The 19,024-nt window shown below is 46.6% G+C and overlaps 2 protein-coding genes across 3 annotated transcripts in view; both read left to right on the forward strand.

Moving 5' to 3' along the window:
* Nucleotides 1–3,887, forward strand: part of DCPS (decapping enzyme, scavenger) — a 42,530-nt gene extending 38,643 nt beyond the window's left edge. Inside the window, exons 5-6 of the mRNA XM_065937389.1 lie at nucleotides 1,641–1,751; nucleotides 3,472–3,887. Coding sequence (XP_065793461.1) covers nucleotides 1,641–1,751; nucleotides 3,472–3,738 — 378 coding nt within the window. The 3' untranslated portion in view covers nucleotides 3,739–3,887. The remainder of the gene's footprint in view (nucleotides 1–1,640; nucleotides 1,752–3,471) is intronic.
* Nucleotides 3,888–5,080: 1,193 nt separating this feature from the next.
* Nucleotides 5,081–19,024, forward strand: part of ST3GAL4 (ST3 beta-galactoside alpha-2,3-sialyltransferase 4) — a 53,996-nt gene continuing 40,052 nt past the window's right edge. The window contains exon 1 of one of the 2 annotated variants that reach the window (XM_065937386.1): nucleotides 5,081–5,383. In XM_065937386.1, coding sequence (XP_065793458.1) covers nucleotides 5,345–5,383 — 39 coding nt within the window. In that variant the 5' untranslated portion in view covers nucleotides 5,081–5,344. The remainder of the gene's footprint in view (nucleotides 5,384–19,024) is intronic. The other variant, XM_065937385.1, reaches the window with a different exon arrangement.

Raw genomic sequence — 19,024 nt, forward strand, 5'->3', positions numbered from 1 at the left:
CCTCGCCAGCCCCTCACCTGTTTTTTCTTTCCAGATCATTTTTCTGGGCATCCGGGGCCCTTTGGGGAAAATCCGGGGTCATGTCTGCTGTCAAAGGACAGGTTTGTTTTCCTTCCCTCACTCAGGCAGTGAGCTGGCACCCAGCACAGGCTTCATGCTTCATTCCATGCCAGTGGAGCAGAGAGGTGTGACTTAATGTCATCCTTGGGATTTGTCAACAGATATCATCTAAACAAATGTTACTATTGTTTGGAGGGCCTGTGACACTGACGACGTGGAACTGCTGGAGACACCCACACCCACACACACACACACTCCTAGTTCAAACAGCTTCATTTTCTGCTGCTCCTTGGGTCTCAGCTTGTACAAGAGCCCTGGACACAGGCCATGAGCAGGAAAGGTCCAGAAGGGACTTGCAGAGCTGAGGCCCAGGTGGGCACCGCTTAGCCGTCTGCTGGCAGGTTCCCACCGCGCTTGTGTGTGGCCGGTCTGGGGCAGAAAGCCCGGCTCTTAGGGCTCTGGCGGAGACGAGTGCATGTGGCATGAGAGACTGTTGGCATGAAGAAGCACAGCTGGACATCAGGCGCCATCTGGAAAGTCTCATTCCCAGTTTTTTAATTTGGGGCCCTTGGGGACCTGGCCTGGTGACTCATGGTCCCCAAATTATCTCATTGAGGAATCTAGCAGCATGGCCTGCAGAGCTGAGGGCCGCTGGATCCGCACCAGGCCCTGGCCCTTGGAGCCCTGGTGTCTGGGGCTTGCTTTGCACGAGGATGTGAAAGTAGCCAAGGCCAGGGTTTGGGCAAGGGGAGACTGGGACAGGAAGGGTTTTCTGGGCAAGAGGAAGAGTCCGTTTGCTCTCTGGCTCAAGGTTCTGGCTCAAGGTCTTGTTGGCCTCGGGTCTTTGTACCGTTGTGACCCCCAGGTCTTCGGCCAGCCGCTGTTTTCAGGAAGGACAGCAGGAAGGGCTGTGAATGAGCCCTGTGAGATATGGGAAGGGAGACAAGGGTGAAGCAAGGTGGAGCTCACTGCCCCCCGCCCTTGCTTCTCCACCCCTCACCTGCCTGACTCCAGGCACACGGAGTCCCCCTCCCTCCACCAATGCCTCTGAGCCTTTTTCACTGTTCCTCTTGCTCAGTGCCCTTTTCCCAAGCCCTCCCTCTTCTTCGGGATCCAGGTCCCCTGTGTCCTGTCCCAAGACGCCTCTCTGATCACCCTCACTAGTCTTTCCTTGTTTCTCCTGCACTTTTCTCCCCTTCTGTCTTACAGCACTTACTTCAGTACATGTGATTAGACCATAAAAGTGGTTCATGGCATTTTCTTGACCCCCCCCCCACTTCTGCCCCCCTACTTCCCCTTCAGCTGTGAGTATGTAAATACTCTCATGTGATATTTTTGAGCGGGAAGAATAAACACAGGCTTCTTTCCTTACACTACCCTCGCTCACCCAGGGCAGGTCGACGCCCACCTTGCCTGAGGTTGGGTCCGGCCACGGTGTCCCTGGGATTGGCGGCGGCTGGCGCTGCAGGCCCTGCAGGTGTGAGGGTGCTTCTTGACTTCCAGGGGGGCAGTTCCAGGATGGGCAGTCTCCGCAGTTGGCCCCCTGCTGAGCCCAGTTCACCCCGCCTGTGTCTGCACAGCTCGATGACCTGTACCTGATCGCCATCTGCCATCGCCGGGGCATCAAGTCGCTTCGGGACCTCACCCCAGAGCACCTGCCACTGCTCAGGAACATTCTGCAGGAGGGGCAGGTGAGGTTCCTAGGGCTGAGTCCACACCAGGGCCCAGAGGGGTTATGCCCCGATTCCCGTGTGCTCCTGGGGCCCTTTCCTCACCCCACCCTTCTGTAAAATGGCTTCTCTCTAGCTGCCCTGCAGGGGCCTGTGAAGGCTCATAGATGGCCTCAGGAAGCCCCTGGTCCTGGTCCCACCCTGCCTTCCTGCTCTGCACTGAGCCCCCCTGCCTCACCCCACACAGGCTTCCTCAGTTCGGGAGCAATTCTGCTCCTTGACGTTGTGCTGCAGGTCACATCTAGGGTGCCCTCCCATCCCAGGGTTACCCCTGATAGCTGCATCACGCCACACGTGTTTCTTGGGTAGATGGTCCACTACCTGATATGGATCTGCGTGTGTCCCCTCATGTACCTCAAGGACAGAGACTGAACGCTGTAGCAACTGGCGTTCTGGGACACCTTCCCTCTGGGAGATTTGCTGAATCGGATGAAAAGGCTGCCATAAGGAGCCCTGGGGACGAGGGCAGATGGTGGGGGAGAGGAGAATCTCGAATCTGGGGCTGTGATCCTGGTTCTGACACTTTGACCTTAGCCCACTGGGTGGCCTCGGGCAGGTCATTTCACCTCTCTGGGCCTGGGTATCTGGAGGGGTCCTTCTGAACCTGTTATTCTGTAGGGTTGGTCTCAGCCTTGTTTCCACTCTGAGACATTGGATGGTGCAACCTCCATGCCAGGCCTGTTGTCACCAAGGTTTCCAGCAGGGGAGAGGCTCCCCCTGGTTGAGGTTCAAACAAGCCCTGCTCCGAGGCTCTGCCAGGACCTGGGGCCACTCTCCTTCCCCTCTGGCTCCCTCCCCACTGTGCCCACCTGCCTTCCCACCCACCTGCTCACCCCACATGTCCCCAGCTGCCTTTCTCTTTTCTCTGGATGCGGGGCCCCTGGGAGGTGTCAGGCCAGCACTTGCATCTGCCCTGGCAACTCCAGCGCCCTCTCTCAGGTGGGCCAGCCCTCCAGGAAGCCTGGATGCCCAGATCCCTAGGGGCGCACCGATCAGCAGAGCACAATACAATCCCAGCGTGTGTTCTGAGCCCACCGGGGCCCTGTCTTTCTTCACCCCTGCCGCCTCAGGGATTGGCCTACATTGGAAATTAAATCTTCTTAATTCCGAGGGGCTTGGAGGCTCCTGAAGGCGGTTGGAGGAGAAAAAGCTCTACCACCGCGCAAGGTTGGGGTGGGCCAAGGGAGTTGGGGCCAAGGGCGATGCTTTACTCTTCCCCCGGGGAAGTCCAGCGAGAATCCCGCGTCCCCTCCCCCGACCTTTCTCTGCCACCAAGCTCTTAGCTCTGCCGCAGCCCTGCTCCACTCTGTTCTGTGCTGAGCGGGAGAAAAAGGCTTCCTACCACCCACTTGATGATTTAAGTCTGGTAACTCCTCCAGGGCAGGCAAGTCCCCCAGGCTTGGGAATCCGGGCCCGGTCCTTAGCACTGAGACTTCCTAGAGACCCAGCAGCGACCGAGAGGGTGGGTGTTCTACCAGGTTGGAGCGGGGAGCCCTGATCGAGGCCACCATCCCCTTCCTTGGGAAGAAAACCTCCACCGCGCTGCCTGTCACCTGCACCTGCTGGCTCCCTAGAATGGAAGACAGGGGTCCCGAAGCCACCCGTGGGGCGACGGAGAGGCAGGTGGGGGCTGTGGGCAGCAGGGGTTCTGGCTGACGCTCCCGCCCCCACTTCCCGCCAGGAGGCCATCCTGCGGCGCTACCGGGTGGCGGCGGACCGGCTCCGCGTGTACCTGCATTACCTGCCGTCCTACTACCACCTGCACGTGCACTTCACCGCCCTGGGCTTCGAGGCGCCGGGCGCCGGCGTGGAGCGGGCCCACCTGCTGGCGGAGGTGATCGACAACCTGGAGCAGGATCCCGAGCACTACCGGCGTCGCACGCTCACCTTTGCGCTCCGGGCTGACGACCCCCTCCTGGCGCTCCTGCAGGAGGCCCAGAAAAGCTGAGAAGAGACCACCACCCTTGGGGGGGGGGGTGGGGGGCACCAGGGTTTTTAGCACCAGGGGAATTTCTTTTTTTTTTAATGTATTTTGTACTGGCTTCTTCCCAGCATGAGAATAAACCATCAGTCTCATTCAGTATGGACCCACAGCGTGGCCTGGGGAGGTGGAGAGGGCAGACTCTAGCGGGGTGAAGGGGGGTGGGCACGGCCAACCTGGAGGACTCGGGGCTTTCTGCGGGTCCCCTCCTGGCTGACTTCACTCCTTGCTGTTCTGCTACCACCTTCCTCTTCCTTCTTCCCACTTAGTGTTTCTTCCTGATGGTCCACATGTCTGGGAGGTCCCCGCCCCACCCCCCCAAGAAAAAACCACAAAGGAAGTTTTTTTGGAAATAATGTATAGTCTTTCTGACTGCACTTCCTCTCTCCCTCCCCAGCACTTAACTCACACTTCCCTTGTGGGAGCCGGTCCTGTTGATAAACTCTTGTTGACAGGGCTGGAGGCTGGCCTCCTGGAAGTGGGAGGGCCTTAATCAGAATCAGATGATGCAAGCTCAAGACGCCTGCCTTTGCCTCTGTTTCTTGGTCAGTGAATCTGTGGCCTTGAGTTTGTTGTCTGGACAGGAAGACAAAACATACTGCCAGAGAGCAGCCAGAAGATAAATCCGGTGTCTCAGCAGGGCACAGTGGCATGGCTGCAGTGAAGTCCAAAACCCCTGAGTCCTGGGGTCCAGGTGTGACCACTGTCCTAGGGCCCTGACCGCAGAATTGTCAGGCCAGGAAGGGATTTCAAAGTGCCCAAGGCTGATAGCCTGTAGGAAGCCATCAAGGGCTTATCTGGGAAAGTGACCTCCCACTGCTCCAGCCGAGCAGGGACACGGGTGCAGACATTGGAGACCTGTAGTTAAACACATGAGGCCCTCTTCCCAGCCCAGGGGACAGACGAATCACGCTGCCTGAGAGGGGCCGGCATTTGCTCTTTGGTCAACATGGGGCTCTGAGTTACCACATCTTGCTCCCGCAGGACACACTGCCAGGGGAGGTGGGATGTGGGTCTTGCAGAGTGAAAGGAGGATGAAAACGGAGGCACAGGACGCGGCGTGGCTCTTACTCTGCATACCCTGGACCGAGAACCAGGAGACCCGATTCACAGCCAAGCTCCAGTCACTCGTTCCTCACGTTGCTAATTAAACACGTACTGCACCAGACCCAAGGCTTCCTGAGCCTGTTTCTTTGTCAAGGGATACGGGGATGAGGATCCACCACAGAGCGATCTGCTGGTGATCGTACACGCAGCAGGCCAAAGTGGCACGGTTGCAATGGAGTCCAAAGCGTTGACTCACTGCATGCCTTTTGAGCCAGACGATGTCCTAAGGGCTGGGAATCCAGAGACGACTATAAAGAAGCTCCCAGGCTAGGGGGCAGACCAACAGTCCTCAGCCAGAGGGATGCAGAATGAGAACCGTCTTCTCCTCTGCCTTAGCTTTCCTCCTGCCTTCACTTAGCAGAACCCACCCAGCTCCCCACCTCCCCTGAGACAGCATCCTGAGCAAGAAGTGCTTAAGCCTCAGCACCGCTTGACTGATGAGCCACCGTCAGGCCTCTCGGACGGCATGGACGTCTGTCCCTGTGCGTTTAGCTGCGTGTCCTCGGTGAGTGTCTCCTCTCCTGCAGCGGAGGTGGGTGTCACCTCGTAAACTTCGGAGGGCTCCCCACCGGCACCAGGCCCCCGTCCTTGGATGACTTTCTTCCTGGCTGGGTTGGGGAGGGAGGAGAGAGGTTGGAGACGTGACTGCTTTTCCTCGGCTCCTCTAGTTTGCCCAAAAGTTTCCTCATAGGGCAAAATTGCTGAATGTTCTATATTTGTCAACATTCCTTCATGAAAATGAGAAAAATAACATTTCAGGAGGAGTTGGACAGTTAGTTCCACGTTGCCTGGTTCTGTTGAACACAGATCCCCAGAATGGAGAAACAAATCAAGAAACATTTGCGAACAAAGTAACATGTGAAAATGTTTCTCTTGTGATATTTGTACTTCCAAAGGAGTTTAATGGATCTGTTTTATTTCTGAATAGGTTGATGTGGGTCTTTTAACTCTTCCGTCTCAGAAAGGACTAAATCTTTATTCCAAACATGTATATAGAACCCTAAAAGGACCGTTCTTTTGTAAGAAGATGGTGGTGATTAACAGTAGCTGTTTTCAGAAAATCCTCATATAGCAAAATAAATGTTGGCAACCCTATGTTCGCTCAATATTCTCACTGAAATTACATTGGATTCTGAAGTCTATGTAAACTTGAAGTTACCAAATTTTAGCCACTGTTAAAAAATAAACATGGACTAAATTTGTTTAAAGTGTTTAAATTCAAAGAACAAGGTTTTGAACATCTACCCTCTTTTTTTTTTTTTTTTTTTTTTAAAGAAAAAGAAATCTTATTGAGCTTACAACTTAGTGAGACACATAGACATAATTGGGCTTCCCTGATGGCGCAGTGGTAAAGACTTGGGTTTGATCCCTGGGTCAGGAAGATACCCTGGAGAAGGAAATGGCTACCCACTTCAGGATTTTTGCCTGAAAAATCCCATGGACAGAGGAGACTGGCCAGCAACAACAGTCCAGGGGATCACAAAGAGTTGGACACAATTTAGCAACTAGACAACAATGATAGACATAATTACAAAATAATTCCACAAACAACTCAGTTTAGTCACTCAGTCAGTGTCTGACTCTGTATCCCCCTGGACTGCAGTATGGCCAGCTTCCCTGTCTATCACCAATTCCTGGAGCTTATTCAAACTCATGTCCATCGAGTCGGTGATGCCATCCATCCATCTCGTCCTCTGTCATCCCCTTCTCCTGCTTTCAATCTTCGTAGAATCGGGGTCTTTTCCAATGAGTCAGTTCTTTGCATCAGGCGGCCGAAGTATTGGAGTTTCAGCTTCAGCATCAGTCCTTCCAATGAATATTCTGGACTGATGTCCTTTAGGATGGACTGGTTGGATCTCCTTGCAGTCCAAGGGACTCCTAAGAGTCTTCTCCAACACCACAGTTCAAAAGCATCAATTCTTCGGCACTCAGCTTTCTTTATAGAACAACTCTCACATCCTTACCTGACTACTATGGAAAAACCATAGCCATGACTAGATGGACCTTTGTTGGCAAAGTAATGTCTCTGCTTTTTAATGTGCTGCCTAAGTTGGTCATAACTTTTCTTCCAAGGAACAAGCGCCTTTTAATTTCATGGCTGCAGTCACCATATGCAGTGATTTTGGAGCCCAGAAAATAAAGTCTCATACTGTTTCCATTGTTTCCCAATCTATTTGCCATGAAGTGATGGGAGCAGATGCCATGATCTTAGTTTTCTGAATGTTGAGCTTTAAGCCACTTTTTTCACTCTCCTCTTTCACTTTCATCAAGAGACTCTTTAGTTCTTCTTTGCTTTCTGCCATAAGGGTGGTGTCATCTGTGTATCTGAAGTTATTGATATTTCTCCCGGAAATCTTGATTCTAACTTGTGCTTCATCCAGCCCGGCATTTCGCATGATGTTTTCTGCATATAAGTTAAATAAACCAGATGACAATATACAGCCTTGACATACTCTTTTCCCGATTTGGAACCAGTCCATTGTTCCATGTCTGTTTCTAACTGTTGCTTCTTGACTTGCATACAGATTTCTCAGGAGGCAGGTCAGGTGATCTGGTATTCTCATCTCTTGAAGAATTTTCCACAGTTTGTTGTGATCCACACAGTCAAAGGCTTTGGCAGAGTCAGTAAAGCATAAGTAGATGCTTTTCTGGAACTCTCTTGCTTTTTCAGTGATCCAACGGATGTTGGCAATTTGATCTCTGGTTCCTCTGCCTTTTCTTTTTTTGTTTTTTGTTTCTTTTTTTTCATTAGTTGGAGGCTAATCACTTCACAACATTTCAGTGGATTTTGTCATACATTGACATGAATCAGCCATGGAGTTACATGTATTCCCCATCCCGATCCCCCCTCCTACCTCCCTCTCCACCTGATTCCTCTGGGCCTTCCCAGTGCACCAGGCCTGAGCACTTGTCTCATGCATCCCACCTGGGCTGGTGATCTGTTTCACTATAGATAATATACATGCTGTTCTTTCAAAACATCCCAACCTCACCTTCTCCCACAGAGTTCAAAAGTTTGTTCTGTACATCTGTGTCTCTTTTTCTGTTTTACATATAGGGTTATCATTACCATCTTTTTAAATTCCATATATATGTGTTAGTATGCTGTAATGTTCTTTATCTTTCTGGCTTACTTCACTCTGTATAATGGGCTCCAGTTTCATCCATCTCATTAGAACTGATTCAAATGAATTCTTTTTAATGGCTGAGTAATATTCCATGGTGTATATGTACCACAGCTTCCTTATCCATTTGTCTGCTGATGGGCATCTAGGTTGCTTCCATGTCCTGGCTATTATAAACAGTGCTGTGATGAACATTGGGGTGCACGTGTCTCTTTCAGATCTGGTTTCCTCGGTGTGTATGCCCAGAAGTGGTATTGCTGGGTCATATGGCAGTTCTATTTCCAGTTTTTTAAGAAATATCCACACTGTTTTCCATAGCGGCTGTGTACTAGTTTGCATTCCCACCAACAGTCCAACAGTGTAAGAGGGTTCCCTTTTCTCCACACCCTCTCCAGCATTTATTGCTTGTAGACTTTTGGATAGCAGCCATCCTGACTGGCGTGTAATGGTACCTCATTGTGGTTTTGATTTGCATTTCTCTGATAATGAGTGATGTTGAGCATCTTTTCATGTGTTTGTTAGCCATCTGTATGTGTTCTTTGGAGAAATGTCTGTTTAGTTCTTTGGCCCATTTTTTGATTGGGTCATTTATTTTTCTGGAATTGAGCTTCAGGAGTTGCTTGTATATTTTTGAGATTAATCCTTTATCTGTTGCTTCATTTGCTATTATTTTCTCCCAATCTGAGGGCTGTCTTTTCACCTTACTTATAGTTTCCTTTGTTGTGCAAAAGTTTTTAAGTTTCATTAAGTCCCATTTGTTTATTTTTGCTTTTATTTCCAATATTCTGGGAGGTGGGTCATAGAGGATCTTGCTGTGATTTATGTTGGAGAGTGTTTTGCCTATGTTCTCTCCTCTAGGAGTTTTATAGTTTCTGGTCTTACATTTAGATCTTTAATTCACTTTGATTTTATTTTTGTGTATGGTGTTAGAAAGTGTTCTAGTTTCATTCTTTTACAAGTGGTTGACCAGTTTTCCCAGCACCACTTGTTAAAGAGTTTGTCTTTTTTCCATTGTATATCCTTGCCTCCTTTGTCGAAGATAAGGATAATCCATAGGTTCGTGGATTTATCTCTGGGCTTTCTATTCTGTTCCATTGATCTATATTTCTGTCTTTGTGCCAGTACCATACTGTCTTGATGACTATGACTTTGTAGTAGAGTCTGAAGTCAGGCAGGTTGATTCCTCCAGTTCCATTCCTCTTTCTCAAGATTACTTTGACTATTTGAGGTTTTTTGTATTTCCATACAAATTGTGAAATTATTTGTTCTAGTTCTGTGAAAAATACCGTTGGTAGCTTGATAGGGATTGCATTGAATCTATAGATTGCTTTGGGTAGAATAGCCATTTTGACAATATTGATTCTTCCAATCTATGAACACGGTATATTTCTCCATCTGTTTGTGTCCTCTTTGATTTCTTTCATCGGTGTTTTATAGTTTTCTATGTATAGGTCTTTTGTTTCTTTAGGTAGATATACTCCTAAGTATTTTATTCTTTTTGTTGCAATGGTGAATGGTATTGTTTCCTTAATTTCTCTTTCTGTTTTTTCATTGTTAGTGTATAGGAATGCAAGGGATTTCTGTGTGTTAATTTTATATCCTGCAACTTTACTATATTCATTGATTAGCTCTAGTAATTTTCTGGAAGAGTCTTTAGGGTTTTCTATGTAGAGGATCATGTCATCTGCAAGCAGCGAGAGTTTCACTTCTTCTTTTCCTATCTGGATTCCTTTTACTTCTTTTTCTGCTCTGACTGCTGTGGCCAAAACTTCCAAGACTATGTTGAATAGTAGTGGTGAGAGTGGGCACCCTTGTCTTGTTCCTGATTTCAGGGGAAATGCTTTCAATTTTTCACCATTGAGGGTGATGCTTGCTGTGGGTTTGTCATATATAGCTTTTATTTTGTTGAGGTATGTTCCTTCTATTCCTGCTTTCTGGAGAGTTTTAATCATAAATGAGTGTTGAATTTTGTCAAAGGCTTTCTCTGCATCTATTGAGATAATCATATGGTTTTTATCTTTCAATTTGTTAATGTGGTGTATTACATTGATTGATTTGAGATATTAAAGAATCCTTGCATTCCTGGGATAAAGCCCACTTGGTCATGGTGTATGATTTTTTTAATATGTTGTTGGATTCTGTTTGCTAGAATTTTGTTAAGGATTTTTGCATCTATGTTCATCAGTGATATTGGCCTGTAGTTTTCTTTTTTTGTGGCATCTTTGTCTGGTTTTGGAATTAGGGTGATGGTGGCCTCATAGAATGAGTTTGGAAGTTTACCTTCATCTGCAATTTTCTGGAAGAGTTTGAGTAAGATAGGTGTTAGCTCTTCTCTAAATTTTTGGTAGAATTCAGCTGTGAAGCCATCTGGCCCTGGGCTTTTGTTTGCTGGAAGATTTCTGATTACAGTTTCGATTTCCTTGCTTATGATGGCTCTGTTAAGATCTTCTATTTCTTCCTGGTTCAGTTTTGGAAAGTTATACTTTTCTAAGAATTTGTCCATTTCTTCCAAGTTGTCCGTTTTATTGGCATAGAGCTGCTGGTAGTAGTCTCTTATGATCCTTTGTATTTCAGTGTTGTCTGTTGTGATCTCTCCATTTTTGTTTCTAATTTTGTTAATTTGGTTCTTCTCCCTTTGTTTCTTAATGAGTCTTGCTAATGGTTTGTCAATTTGGTTTATTTTTTCAAAAAACCAGCTTTTAGCTTTGTTGATTTTTGCTATGGTCTCTTTACTTTCTTTTGCATTTATTTCTGCCCTAATTTTAAAGATTTCTTTCCTTCTGCTAACCCTGGGGTTCTTCATTTCTTCCTTCTCTAATTGCTTTAGGTGTAGAGTTAGGTTATTTATTTGGCTTTTTTCTTGTTTCTTGATGTAAGCCTGTAATGCTATCAGCCTTCCCCTTAGCACTGCTTTTACAGTGTCCCATAGGTTTTGGGTTGTTGTGTTTTCATTTTCATTCATTTCTATGCATATTTTGATTTCTTTTTTGATTTCTTCTATGATTTGTTGGTTATTCAGAAGTGTGTTATTTAGCCTCCATGTGTTTGAATTTTTAACAAATTTTTTTCCTGTAATTGAGATCTAATCTTACTGCACTGTGGTCAGAAAAGATGACTGGAATGATTTCAATTTTTTTGAATTTTCCAAGACCAGATTTATGGCCCAGGATGTAATCTATTCTGGAGAAGATTCCATGTGCACTTGAGAAAAAGGTGAAATTGATTGTTTTGGGGTGAAATGTCCTATAGATATCAATTAGGTCTAGCTGGTCCATTGTGTTATTTAAGGTTTGTGTTTCCTTATTGATTTTCTGTTTAGTTGACCTATCTATAGTTGTGAGTGGGGTATTAAAGTCTCCCACTATTATTGTGTTACTATTAATTTCCTCTTTCATACTCGTTAGCATTTGCCATACATATTGCGGTGCTCCTATGTTGGGTGCATATATATTTATAATTGTTATATCTTCTTCTTGGATTGATCCTTTGATCATTATGTAGTGTCCTTCTTTGTCTCTTTTCACATCCTTTATTTGAAAGTCTATTTTATCTGATATGAGTATTGCGACACCTGCTTTCTTTTGGTCTCTGTTTGCGTGAAATATTTTTTTCCAGTCCTTCACTTTTAGTCTGTATATGTTTCTTGTTTTGAGGTGCGTCTCTTGTAGACAGCATATATAGGGGTCTTGTTTTTGTATCCATTCAGCCAATCTTTGTCTTTTGGTTGGGGCATTCAACCCATTTACATTTAAGGTAATTATTGATAGGTGTGGTCCCGTTGCAATTTACTTTGTTGTTTTGGGTTCACGTTTATATAACCTTTCTGCATTTCCTGTCTAGAGAAGATCCTTTAGCATTTGTTGAAGAGCTGGTTTGGTGGTGCTGAATTCTCCCAGCTTTTGCTTGTCTGTAAAGTTTTTGAATTCTCCTTCATCTCTGAATGAGATCCTTGCTGGGTACAGTAATATAGGTTGTAGGTTATTCTCTTTCATTACTTTCAGTATGTCCTGCCATTCCCTTCTGGCCTGGAGGGTTTCTATTGATAGATCAGCTGTTATCCTTATGGGAATCCCTTTGTGTGTTATTTGTTGTTTCTCCCTTGCTGCTTTTAATATTTGTTCTTTGTGTTTGATCTTTGTTAATTTGATTAATATGTGTCTTGGTGTGTTTCGCCTTGGGTTTATCCTGTTTGGGACTCTCTGGGTTTCTTGGACTTGGGTGGCTATTTCCTTCCCCATTTTAGGGAAGTTTTCAGCTATTATCTCCTCGAGTATTTTCTCATGGCCTTTCTTTTTGTCTTCTTCTTCTGGGACTCCTATGATTCGAATGTTGGGGCGTTTCACATTGTCCCAGAGGTCCCTGAGGTTGTCCTCATTTGATTCTTTTTTCTTTTTTCCTCTCTGCTTCATTTATTTCCACCATTTTATCTTCTACCTCACTTATCCTATCTTCTATCTCTGTTTTTCTGCTCTTGGTTCCCTCCAGAGTGTTTTTGATCTCATTTATTGCATTATTCATTTTTAATTGACTCTTTTTTATTTCTTCTAGGTCTTTATTAAACATTTCTTGCATCTTTTCAACCTTTGTCTCCAGGCTATTTATCTGTAACTCCATTTTGTTTTCAAGATTTTGGATCATTTTTATTGTCATTATTCTAAATTCTTTTTCAGGTAGATTCCCTATCTCCTCCTCTTTTGTTTGACTTGGTGGGCATTTTTCATGTTCCTTTACCTGCTGGGTATTTCTCTGCCTTTTCATCTTGTTTAGATTGCTGTGTCTGGAGTGGGCTTTCTGTATTCTGGAGGTCTGTGGTTCCTTTTTATTGTGGAGGTTTTACCCAGTGGGTGGGGTTGGACGATTGGCTTGTCAAGGTTTCCTGGTTAGGGAAACTTGCGTCGGTGTTCTGGTGCGTGGATCTTGATTTCTTCTCTTTGGAGAGCAATGGAGTGCCCAGTAATGAGTTTTGAGATGGGTCTATGTGTTAGGTGTGACCTTGGGCAGCCTGTATTTTGACGTTCAGGGCTATATTCCTGCGTTGCTGGAGAATTTGCATGGTATGTCTTGCTCTAAAACTTATTGGCTCTTGGGTGGTGGTTGGTTTCAGTGTAGGTATGGAGGCTTTTGGATGGTCTCTTATTACTTAAAGTTCCATGTAGTCAGGAGTTTTCTGGTGTTCTTAGGTTTTGGGCTTAAGTCTCCTGCCTCTGGATTTCAGTTTTATTCTTCCAGTAGTCTTAGGACTTCTCCAACTATCCAGCACTTATAATAAAACTTCTAGGTTAATGGCGAAAAGATTCTCCCCCATTAGGGACACCCAGAGAGGTTCACAGAGTTACATGAAGAAGAGGAGAGGGAGGAGGGAGATAGAGATGAGCAGGAGGAGAAAAAGGGGGACTCACGAGGAGAGAGACAGATCTACGCAGTTGTCTGTTTCCACAGTGTTCTCTGTAGCCCAGACACCCACAAAGATTCTCAGAATTGGATTGGGAAGAGAAGGGGAAAGGAGGAAATAGAGGTGTTCTGAGGTAGAAAACGGAGAGTCAAGATTGGGAGAGAGTAATCCACACACTCCTGAATAAAAATGGGAACTGAATATTGGATTCTTAAATATCCACAATTTATATCATATACTGAAAAACAAAGTTTAAAAATCTAGAGTAGAGGTTAAACTCTTAAAAATACTATATTAAGAAGCAGTCTCTCAGAGCTATCTCAGATGCTACTTCCTGGGCTGCTGTCCTCATTTTGCCCCAAATAAAACTTAATTCACACACACACACAAAATACTATATTAAAAACAAAAACCAAAACACACACAAAAAATTTTAGAAATATATATGAAGTTTGGTTTAAAAATAGGGTTTCTCTCTCTTTTTTTTTTTTTTTTTTTTGGTAAGGTTATAGTGTAATGAAAATGAAAATTAAGGAGTAGTAGAGGAGTAATAGAGGGCTTTAAAAGGAAATAAGAGAAAAAGAAAAACAGAAAACAGAAGAGAAAAAGAAAAAAAAAAGAAGAAAAAAAACAATAAAAGAAAAAAGAATTTTTCCTAATTAAAAAAATCGTAAAAATCTATGAAAATGAAAGTTAAGGAGTAATGGGGGAGTGAGTAATAGGGAATTTTAAAAGAAAATAAAAGAGAAAAAAGAAAGAAAAAAAAATTTTTTTCTTACTGAAAAAAAAAAGTAAAAATATATCTAGGAATTTCTCTGGAGCTGTTGCCGTTAGTGTGAGTTCAGTTCAGTTTCAGATAGCTCCTCGTTCCAGCTTACACTTCTCGATATCTACAGTTCCCTTCCGGTGTAGTCAGTGTTTTCTACAGGGATTTTAATCTGTTGCACGGGTCCCTTCTGAAGCGGTTCCCTTTGTTAATTTGACTTTTGTTTGCCCATCTCTTCCGCGCCTAATCTCCGCCATGACACAGGCGGGCGGAGATGGACTCATTCAGGTTGTTAGTTCCGTCGCGCTCTGGGGAGGGGCTGGCGCTGCTTTCCCCGTCTACGCTGCTCAGGCTCCCGGTTGTTCTATATGGAGCGTGCTCTGCACTGCACGCGGTTGCAGCCCTCGGGTGTTCCACAAAAGCGCGGAACAATAAGCCGCGCCTGCGTTTTGTGCCTTCCCGGTCGGAGCGGCTCAGGCAGCCAGGGGCCTCACGGGCGCTCTCTCCCCGGGTGCGGCGCGCCTTCTCCCCTGCGGGATCCCAGTGTCAGTTTCTGCCCGCGTCAGTCTGGGTGCATGCACCTTCTGCCCTCCGCGTCCCCAGCCCCAATCCCCTTCCGCGCTGGTCGGGTGCCTGCGCCCTGTGTCTCGCCGTGACCCTCCCGGCGGATGTTGACCATCCAGAATCTCAGGAGGTCTCTGATTAGAAACTGGAGACCTGTTTGCAGTGCGGTAGGGGATGCAGTCCTTGGGGCCGAGCCTGCCCCTTTCCCCTACCCCCTGCCTCCTGCCTCCGGCGGGGCTGGGTCGGTCCGCAGCCTGCGAGCTCTTCTCTGGACTTGCTTGGTCCCTTTGTTCTGCAAACGGCCGGCAGTGTGTTTGGCCGGTTAATTTTCTCTCTCTCTCTTGCTCTCCCACAGTTTAAGTTGGTAACTCACAAAAGCTCCCTCCAATTGCCCTCAGGGCACTCAGGCCCGGTCCTTACCCTAAGCAATGCCTCCCGCTCCTCTCCGTTCCGCCCCCACTTGCTGGTGGTGGATGTGGGCGTCTGGGGTAATTTTCTGCTGAGAGTTGCTTTTAGGCTCGTAACCTGTGGGTTTTATTTATTGTTCCCCTCCCAGTCAGGTTGCCCTCCGAGATTCAAACATTTCCCCCAGACCCGCTAGTGCAAGGGTTTCCTGGTGTCTGGAAACTTCCTCTATTAAGACTCCCTTCCCGGGACGGATCTCCATCCTTAGCTCTTTTGTCTCTCTTTTTATCTTTTATATTTTGTCCTACCCCCTTTCGAAGACAATGGGTTGCTTTTCTGGGTGCCTGATGATCTCAGCTAGCGATCAGAAGTTGTTTTGTGAAGTTTGCTCTGCGTTCAGTTATTCTTTTGATGAATTTGTAGGAGAGAAAGTGGTCTCCCCGTCCTATTCCTCCGCCATCTTGGCTCCCCTCTGCCTTTTCTAAATCCAGCTTGAACATCTGGAAGTTCACAGTTCACATACTATTGAAACCTGGCTTGGAGAATTTTGAGCATTACTTTGCTAGCGTGTGAGATGAGTGCAATTGTGCAGTAGTTTGAGCATTCTTTGGCATTGCCCTTCTTTGGAATTGGAATGAAAACTGACCTTTTCCAGTCCTGTGGCCACTGCTGAGTTTTCCAAATTTGCTGGCATATTGAGTGCAGCACTTTTCGCAACATCATCTTTTAGGATTTGAAATAGCTCAACTGGAATTCCATCACCTCCACTAGCATTGTTCGTAGTGATGCTTCCTAAGGCCCACTTGACTTCGCATTCCAGGATGTCTGACTCTAGGTGAGTGATGACACCATCATGATTATTGATGGTGAATGTGTGTGTGGGGATTTAACCACATCTGTGGTTATCTGGGTCATGAAGATCTTTTTTTGTATTGTTCTGTGTATTTTTGCCACTTCTTAATATCTTCTGCTTCTGTTACCATACCAATTCTGTCCTTTATTGTGCCCATCTTTGCACGATACCCTTGGTATCTCTAATTTTCTTGAAGAGATCTCTAGTCTTTCCCTTTCTATTGCTTTCCTCTGTTTCTTTGCATTGATCACTGAGGAAGGCTTTCTTATCTCTCCTTGCTATTCTTTGGAGCTCTACATTCAAATGGGTATATCTTTCCTTTTTTCCTCTGCCTTTTGCTTCTCTTCTTTTCTTAGCTATTTGTAAGGCCTCCTCAGACAATCATTTTGCCTTTTTGCATTTCTTTTTCTTGGGCGTGATCTTGCTCCCTGTCTCTTGTACAATGTCACGAACCTCCATCCATAGTTCTTCAGGCCCTCTGTCTATCAGATCTAATCCCTTGAATCTATTTGTAACAACAAAGATAGACATAATTACAAAGTAATGCCACAAACGTGAGTACTTTGAAAAAAGCACAGAGGGCGGTGGGCACTTATGCCAGGAGAAGCCAGACTTCCAGGCTAAAATGAGAGTTAAACAACCACCATGAGCTAAAACAGAACACTCAGGGAGACCATGGCTCAGCATGGCCAGAACCTCAAACGTGGCTTCCAGCATGTCCAGTAGCACCCTGACCAGTTTTTCCTTCAGGACCAGGAAGAAATGAAAGTCAAAACTATGGAGAAATGTACTATCGTCCTGCTGTATATTCTTTTCAGAGCCAGCATGGTCTGGTGACCCCTGCGCAGAACCTGCATCATATCCAGATATAATCTTGGGCAAGTTAGGTAACTGCTCATCAGCTTGGAGTGAGTGAAAGCAGTGTTTACCCTTAGGAGCTTTGTGAAGATTCAATAAGAGGATTTTGTGGACATGGTAAGAGCTCATAAATGTTAGCTGCCATTTTCCTACTGCCGGAAGGGCCTAAAGGATGCAGCCAATATATTTGGGTTAGATATTAAAAAGGACTTCCGGATTAGAAGGCTATGAAATCCTAGACTGGGCACTGAAGTCATGGAAACCGAGACTTGAAGGCAAAAAGTGAGCCATAAACTCTGTGGTTCATTGATTGTGGCCCCAAAAGAGATGAGGGCTGTGTGCAATGACTTCTCAGGATCTCTTCCAGCTGACAGGTTCCTGGAATGCATTTTAGCCTTGGCCTTATGGCAGGTTTCTAAGACTACAATAGTGATGTCCGCTGCTATTGAGAACCCTGGGAACCGCACAGCTCGAGCGTCCAGCCATATAAATCTGATAAAAATAGGAGCTGAAACACCATCCCCAAGTTGCTATTTTTAAAAGCGTCTGAGATGCTGGATTGGGTTTATTTCTTCTTCAAACGGCATCTCGCTGTTCCCTCCTCCCGGTGGGCAGGATGCTAACGTGGCACATGCGAGGGACAGGAGCCAGAGGCCTGGGGAGGCGCATGTGTTAAGGGCTCACACCCTGGCCTCCCAGCTCCAGATGCACCTGCCCCTCCCACAACCCTTGCTCCTCTGTCTCCTCCCTCTGCTCCCTAGAGAGAGAGAGAGAGGCCCCCTGGGCGCCCCAGCAGAGCTGTGTCCGCCAACTTCCTCCATAGCAGAGACAGAACCGGAGAGGTAAAGGGGGTGATCTGGAGGTGGGAAAGGAGGCAATATGGCTCAGAAGGGGGCCAGGACCCAGACCACTGGTCCTCAGGGTGTCTTGACACATCCTTGGCACAGCTGGCCCCGAAAGGAACAGTTTTGGGAGCCGAAGCTGGGTCACCCCACCACACTGCCTCTTGCTAAGCAACTCCCAGCGCCCTGCGGATGGGCAAGTGGGCTGGGAGGGGCTTCAGGCGAAAAGTCCCAGAACCGTGTCCCTCCTGCCCTGCAGATGACATGGGTTCTAGGCAGCCAGCTAAGCATCTGGCTGTGTTAAAGAACTAGAGGGAAAAGATCGTGAGTGAGCACACTGCGGCCTGAGGGGAGGAGTCTAGATGACAGTTAGCTTCTGGGCACTCAGTAACCAGGCCTGGGATAAGCTGGGGGGAGGAGAAGGGAGGAGATCTGAATACAGTTTATTGGTTAGAGGAGGGGGTGCCACGTGTGTGATAAGAGCACACGCTTTTAACAGCGCCTTATACTGCTGGAGCAAATTTATATCCGTTGCCTAATTTCACATCAACAATAGCCCTTTGAATAATTTACAGTTACTTCCATTTTTTTTTTTTCCCTAACAAGAAAATTAAACCTATTTAGTGACTGAGGCAGAGTTGGAAATCAGGTCTCCAAGAGCAAAGCTGGCCCTTCAATGTGGTGTTTCCCACAGGGTGAAGTTTACGTGGTTGAGAACAAGAACTGACAGCTGTGTTTAGATCGAGTTCATTAACGAGTTTGCAAAATTGCAAAGCTGGGTTGATTCTCAGCTCAGCTCTGTGATTCCAGTCGCTTCGGACAATTGCTTTACTCTCTTTGGGTCAGTGTCTCCCCTCTGACCCCCACCCCGTGCACCAGGGAGGCTGGTCTCTCTCCCTTCAGCCTTGCCCTGCCGCGGCAGGGACTTGAGTCACCCTGCCAGAGCTGAAGCTGATGCCAGATGAGTATTTGTTGTGTGAATGCTTGATTGACAAAAACAAGCATTAATTACACTTGGACACTGGTGATTTAGACACTGGTGAGATGCAGGAGTGACCTCCACCATGCACGGTGTGATTTAGAAAGGACAGCCATCTGTAGACGCGCTCAAGGCCCTCGGTCTCCACCCTGCCTCCTTCACTGTGCTGACGCAGGCCGGAGTGCTTCCTCAGTTACCTCTTCTCAGGCCATGAACCCTCCGGTTTCAGCTGAAATGAACTTAGAGCTGGCATTTCTGTGACCCCCCCTCGTCAATTACTCATGCCTTATACTTAGTCATATCCTGTGCTAACTTACTCTATTTTTCTTTTTAGGTATACTTACGGCTGATTCAAATGTTGA

The sequence above is a fragment of the Muntiacus reevesi genome, chromosome 5 (genome assembly GCF_963930625.1).
Source record: "Muntiacus reevesi chromosome 5, mMunRee1.1, whole genome shotgun sequence".
NCBI classification, from domain to species: domain Eukaryota; kingdom Metazoa; phylum Chordata; class Mammalia; order Artiodactyla; family Cervidae; genus Muntiacus; species Muntiacus reevesi.